This window comes from Myotis lucifugus, unplaced genomic scaffold (genome assembly GCF_000147115.1).
Source record: "Myotis lucifugus unplaced genomic scaffold, Myoluc2.0 scaffold_14, whole genome shotgun sequence".
Classification (NCBI taxonomy): domain Eukaryota; kingdom Metazoa; phylum Chordata; class Mammalia; order Chiroptera; family Vespertilionidae; genus Myotis; species Myotis lucifugus.
The window spans coordinates 11,482,097-11,488,939 of record NW_005871062.1 but is presented as its reverse complement, the minus strand read 5'-3'; the positions used below and the strand labels follow the sequence as shown (position 1 = coordinate 11,488,939).

Below are 6,843 nucleotides of genomic sequence, written 5' to 3'. Positions count from 1 at the left end.
CCCCAAAATGAAAGAACTAGAGAATTCTCCAGAAGAAGAGACAAATGAAGCAGAGATAAGAAATTTATCTAAACAGAGTTCAGAGTAATGATGGTAAAAATGCTCAACAGTATGAAAAAAGATATAGTAACTATGAAAAAAGAACAGCGTGAGATATAGAATGACATAGCACAAAAAAAGCAGATTATGGAAAGCTGAGGATCAAATCAGTGAATTAGAAGACAGAGTTGAAAATATCACTCAATCAGAGAACCAAAAAGAAAAAATATTAAAAAAACAGGACAGCTTAAGGGAGCTGTGGGACAATGTGAAATGTAACAATATTAGAAGAGCAGGTGTGCCAGAAGAGGCAGAATGGGAGAAAGGACTAGAGAAGGTGTTTGAAGAAATAATGGCAGAAAACTTCCCTAACTTGGTAAAGGAAAAACTCACACAAGTTTAGGAGGCACAGAGAACCCCAAACAAGAAGAATCCAAACAGACCCATGCCCAGACATATCATAATTAAAATGCAAATTAAAGACAAAGAATCTTAAAGGCAGCAAGAGAAAAGTAAACTGTTACCTACAAAGGAGTTTTCATAAGGCTGACATCTGATTTCCCATCAGAAACTCTACAGGCCAGAATGGAATGGCATGAAGTACTCAAGGTAATGGAAAGCAAGGATCTGAGATCAAGATTACTATATCCAGTAAGGCTATCATTCAAAATAGATGGTCAAATAAAGAGCTTCCCAGATTTAAAAAAAAAAAAAAAAGGCTAAAGGAGTTCATCAACACCAAGCCAGCATTATAAGAAATGCTAAAGGGATTGCTGTAAGGGATTGCTGAGAAAAAGAAACAGAGAGAGAAACCTAGCCATACAGAATTAAAATAGCTATAAATAAGTACCTCTCAATAATAACCCTAAATGTAAATGGATTAAATGCTCCAATCAAAAGGTGTAGGGTAGCTCAATGGATACAAAAACATGACCCAACTATATGCTGTGTAAAAGAGACCCAACTCAAAACAAAAGACACAAACAAGATGAAAGTGAAGAGATGGAAAAAAAATTTCATGCAAATGGAAAAGAAAAAATAGCTGGAGTAGCAATACTCATATCTGACAAAATAGACTTTAAAATGAAGGCCATCACAAGAGACAACAAAGGTCACTACATAATACTAAAGGGATTGATCTAACAAGAGGATATAACCCTGGTAAACATGTATGCACCCAATATAAGAGCACCTAAACATATATTAGAGTTCCGGTGCACGAATTCGTGCACAGGTGGGGTCCCTCATCCTGGCTGGCAATCAGGGTCAATCAGGGCCAATCAGGGACAGCTGGCCAGGGGAGGTTGGCCAGCCATGGGAGGTTGGCTGTGGGAATGCACTGACCACCAGGGGGCAGCTCCTGCATTAAGCATCAACCCCCTGGTGGTCAGTGCATCCTCATAGGGACCGGTCGTTCTGTTGGCTGGTCATAACTGTCCCTTAGGTTTTTATATATATAGATATCTAATCTAATAAAAGACAAACATGCAAATTGACCATACCTTCGCTATGCCCCAAACCACGCCCACCAGCCAATCAGAGCAACTATATGCAAATTAACCCAACCAAGATGGCAGCCGGCAGCCACGGAGCTGGAGCAAGCAGGAGGCTTGGTTGCCCCAGCGATGGAGGAAGCCAAGCTTCCCGCCTGCCATGGCCAGCTCTGGCCTCTGCTGAAGGCAACAAAGTTTCAATTACAGAAGACAAATAAACCCCATATACCTGCTTCCAGCCAGCCTCCACTAGGAGCTTGGGTGGCTGGGGGCCTTGGCCAGCCTGCAAACAGCCATCAGCCCCTCACCCAGGCTGGCCACACCCTCATGGGGTGAGGGTCCCCACTGGGGCTTGGCCAGCCTGCAAACAGCCATCAGCCCCTCACCCAGGCTGGCCAGGCACCCCAGGGGAGACCACCACTCTGAAGGAGCTGTGGCCAGCCTGCAAACAGCCATCAGCCCCTCACCCAGACTGGCCAGGCACCCCAGTGGCGACCCCCTACCCTAAAGGGGGTGTGGCCAGCCTGAAAACAGCCCTCAGCCCCTCACCCAGGCTGGCCAGGCAATTCAGCGGGACCCCCACCCTGAAGAGGCTGTGGCCAGCCTGCAAACAGCTCTCAGCCCCTTACCCAGGCTGGCCAGGCACCCCAGCGGGACCCCCACCCTGATCCAGGACACTCTTCAGGGCAAACAGCTGGCTCCCACCCATGCACCAGGCCTCTATCCTATATAATAAAAGGGTAATATGCAAATTGATCCTAACAGCAGAACGACTGGGAATGACTGGTCACTATACACACACTGACCACCAGGGGTCAGACGCTCAATGTAGGAGCTGCCCCCTGGTGGTCAGTGCGCTCCCACAGGGGGAGCTCTGCTCAGTCACAAGCCAGGCTGACGGCTGCCAGTACAGCGGTGGTGGTGGGAGCCTCTCCCGCCTCCTCAGCAGCACTAAGGATGTCCGACTGCAGCTTAGGCCTGTTCCCCGCTGGCAAGTGGGCATCCCCCGAGGGCTCCCGGGCTGCCAGAGGGATGTTTGACTGCCAACTTAGGCCCATTCCCCTGGGGAGCGGGCCTAAGCCAGCAGGTGGTTATCCCCCAAGGGGTCCCAGACTGCGAGAGGGCACAGGCCGGGCTGAGGGACCGCCCCCCTTCGAGTGCACAAATTTTTGTGCACTGGGCCTCTAGTATGTATATAATACTTCTAGAGGACTTTAAAGGAGAGATTGACAATAATACAGTCATAGTAGGGGACTTCAACACTCCTCTGACTTCCCTGGATAGATCTTCCAGACAAAAACTTAACAAGGAAACAGAGTCTCTAAAGGACACACTGGATCATATGGATTTCATTGACATTTATAGAACATTTCACCCAACACAGCAGAATATAGATTCTACTCAAGTGCACATGGATCATTCACAAAGATGGACCACATGTTAGGACACAAAACAAGTCTCTACACGTTCAAGAAGACTAAAATCATATCAAGCATCTTCTCAGATCACAGTGGAATGAAATTAGAAATGAACTACAGTAAAAACACCCCAAAACATTCAAACATATGGAGGCTAAATAGCACGTTATTAAACAATAAATGGATTACCAACGAGATCAAGAAAGAAATCAAAAACTTCCTGGAAACAAATGAAAATGAACACACAACAACCCAAAATCTCTGGGACACAGCAAAATCAGTCCTAGGAGGGAAGTTCATAGCACTACAGGCATACCTGAAAAAAACAAGAAAAAGCAGCAATAGATTATTTAACCTTACAACTTAAAGAACTAGAAAGCGAACAATAAGAAAATCCCAGAGTAAGTAGAGGAAGGAAATAATAAAGATTAGAGCAGAAATAAATAACACAGAGGCAAAAAAAAAATCTAAAAAATTAATGAAACCAAGAGCTGGTTCTTTGAAAGGATAAACAAAATTGATAAACCATTAGCCAGACTCATTAAGAAACAAAGAGAGAGGACCCAAATAAATAAAATCAGAAACGAAAGTGGAGAAGTAACCACAGACACCACAGAAATACAAAGGATTGTAAGAAAATACTATGAACAACTATATGCCAACAAACTGGACAATGTGGATGAAATAGACAAATTCCTAGAAAAATACAATCTCTGAAAACTGAACCAGGAAGAATAAAAAAAACCTGAATAGGCCAATAACACAAATCCCAGAGACAAACTCAGTAACTTGTTGGGAAAGTCCCTACCTGAATCCCATAATAAGCCTTGAACAATCCTTGAATGCCTCACTTTACTGACACGGGTACTTCAGTGGAAATCCAGTGTCCCTAACAGGGAGAAAGCCAGCCAACCTACAAATGTAAATGTCCTGATTAGTTAACCCCAGCAACTTCCGTGTTCCCAAGGAATAAGCCCCACATTCAAGGTGTAGAACCTGAGGCCCTACCTTAGTCTTCTCACTCTCTGCAGAGCCTCAATAAATCTGCCTTTGCTTTTTATCAGTGTCCCTGGTCTAAATTCTTTTATATCAGGAGACAAGAACCCAAACTCATTGGTAATATTCTCATTTCTAAAATTCTACCACTAGATTTAGTTTCTCCGAGTTAGTAGAGAATCATGATATAAAAAGAAATGTAAATACCCTCTACATTCATAAGGTTTTCAATTCTATATGCCATTGCAACTCTAGTACTTTCCAGGTGACAGCTACGTGAGAACAATTCTATACCCAATTGCTAAGGTTTGAGAGGGAAAGGAAAGAGAGAAAATATGTCTGCATAGTATCATGAAGAGCCCCCAAAATCCAAGAAAATGAAACTCAGGAGAACGAGAAGAGCGCTAGTACTGCTTTTACTGTCTTATTCTGCTCTGGGGCGAGTCCTACAATTACGTAACTGAAAATCCAAAGCATTGACAGTAACTTGTGGAAAGCAAAAGCAAACAAGAAACTTCATCTAAATGGTTGCATCTGCAAAGGCGACATCTGTTGATTGATTCATATGCACCAGATTCTATTTAAGCCTCTTCCCATGTATTCATTCTTTTAATTTGCACAATCCAAAGTACTAGTATTACCTCCTGTAGGTACTAGTGTCATCGCCTCCTCCTAGGTCAGAAAATCCAAGCACAGAGGTATTAAGTAACTTGCCCAAGGTTGCTCCCACTCCTAGGGAGACCCCTGCCTTCTGAGCCTGGGCCCTGCAGCACGAAGCTATACTGTCTTTCCAGAATGATGGAGGATGACGATGATGAGACAAAGGAAGAAGAAGAAGCCTGCCGCCTGGAAGCAAGAGGGTATGTTTATTGTCACAGAAGCTTAAGCTCAGAATTTGGAAATGATCTGGAGTCGGGTTAGCTATGAGTCATCTGGCAGCTTTGTTTAAATCTGCACTCGGAGCTTCTGATAAAACAATTTCTCTGCCCACAGGAAGGGGAATTGGTTCCTGTTAACTTGATTCTTTCCAAAAATGAGCAAGAACTCCGGCAGTCTTTGTCTGACCTGGACACCTTCGGAGGAAAGCTGAACCAAAGGGGACTTTGAGGGCGTCCTGGCTCCACCACTTACTACTCGTGTCACCTTAGGCGAGTCGTTGACGCCGTGGTTTCACTGGAACTGGGATTACAAAGCTTCCCCCCCCCCCCCCGCCCGAGCTCTATATGACCTCACACACACACACACACACACACGGAATGGATGAAAGCGCGGGGGACACACGCGTTATTCTAGCCCTTATGGCGAGCGGAGGAGGGGATGGGAGGGCCAGCTCCATCCCTCCCCCCCGCTCATAAATGAAAAAAGTAGGGGCAACCCCGCGCTGCAGGGTGGATGAGGGGAAAGAGAAGAAAGGGAACGACTGGGGCGTGGGGACGTCTCCCTCTCGGCCTGAAAGCAAACCCCCTTCCCGGAAGGGGCTGCTACCTCGGCGGCGGCAGCAAGCTCGGGAAACGCTGCCATTGGTTCCTCTCCGCCGCCACCAGCCGCACGGACACCACCGAGGTCGCCGCCATGGCCTGCAGCCCCGCGGCTCTCCCACTCGTGGGCGCACGTCAGCTGCGTCCCGCACTCTGCAAAAGCGCTGCTCCGCGCCGCAAGCCTCTTGTCCTCCGCCGGCCACCGTCCAGGTCAGAGCCGTGCGATGGGCCGAGCCCAGCGTGGTGGGCGTCTCCCCCGAAACCAATCAAAACACAAGGCAGCGCTTCGGGGCGGCGATTGGCCAATCGGGCCGGCAACTGGCCAATCGGGCCGCGCGCCCGCAGAGGTGTGGTCCCTGCCGCCCCCGCCCCCTGAGTTCGGCGGCGAGCAGCTGGGGGTCGGGCTGTCCCGGGTCTCCCTGGGACCTGGGGTTTCCGAGCGCCGTTCCTCCCCGCCCGCGGGCTCTGCGCTCCCTCCGCTTCGGGTAGAAGACCCCTCCCTGCCATCTGCGTCCTTAAAGCCGTGGGAAGTAGCGGGGGAGGAGTCTTGGGGCAAAAGCCAAATGGGGTGGAGAGCAGCACACAAAATTCGTGTTCTCCAAAAATGAAGGAAAAAAGCCAAAGTAAAATAACTAAAATAAAAATGTAAAACCTCCCGAGCTTTTGAAAACGTGTTTTAATTGAACTATTGGGAAAAATAAGTTAAAACCGGAATTGCAGAATATCTAGAAAATAAAGACACTGAAAGCACGACGCGTAGATACTGATTCACAGTGAAAGTAAATGCAACATCCAATTCAAGGGTTACAAAGATACCAAAGCAAACACAAGGAAAGCAGGATCGAGAAACGAGTAAAGATAAAGAAGAAGAAATGAATTAAGAAAACTAATACCAAAGGAGTAATAAGTCCAGGGATTCGGGGGGGAAAAAACACCTGATAAAAGAGATGGTTAACTAATGTAGTCAAAAGAAAGGGGCGTGAACACTTGCCACAATTAAAAACATAAAGGGGGCGGGGGGCTCCGATCTAGAAAACAAACTCAGATTTGTAAGAGACTAACTTTGCTCGATTTAAGCAAAGAAACTTGAACACCTGGATGCAATGGATGATGTTACAAGAAAATACAGTTTACCTGAACAGATCCTGGGAGAGAAAATCTAATCAAGCCATTCCCGTAGAACTAGAGCGTATTATTATTATTATTATTATTATTATTACTATTATTATTAAAGAACCACGTTTCCTGAGGCAGGTGGCCCACCTGGGCTCAGAGGGAAATCCTACCCACGCGGTAAAGAGGTTGACTCCAGTGCTGGGAGCCTGTCCCCAGCGCATGGGAAACGGAGTCGTCCTCATTCTTTTTATGAAATAAGCATAACATTGGCACCCACATCTAGCAAAAATAGGGTGCACACAC

The 6,843-nt window shown here is 46.5% G+C and overlaps 1 protein-coding gene across 1 annotated transcript in view; it reads right to left on the bottom strand.

Moving 5' to 3' along the window:
- The window catches only part of MCCC1 (methylcrotonoyl-CoA carboxylase 1), a 55,245-nt gene extending 49,629 nt beyond the window's left edge, over nucleotides 1-5,616 (bottom strand). The window contains exon 1 of the mRNA XM_006084871.3: nucleotides 5,432-5,616. Coding sequence (XP_006084933.2) covers nucleotides 5,432-5,520 — 89 coding nt within the window. The 5' untranslated portion in view covers nucleotides 5,521-5,616. The remainder of the gene's footprint in view (nucleotides 1-5,431) is intronic.
- Between the last annotated feature and the right edge of the window lie 1,227 nt (nucleotides 5,617-6,843).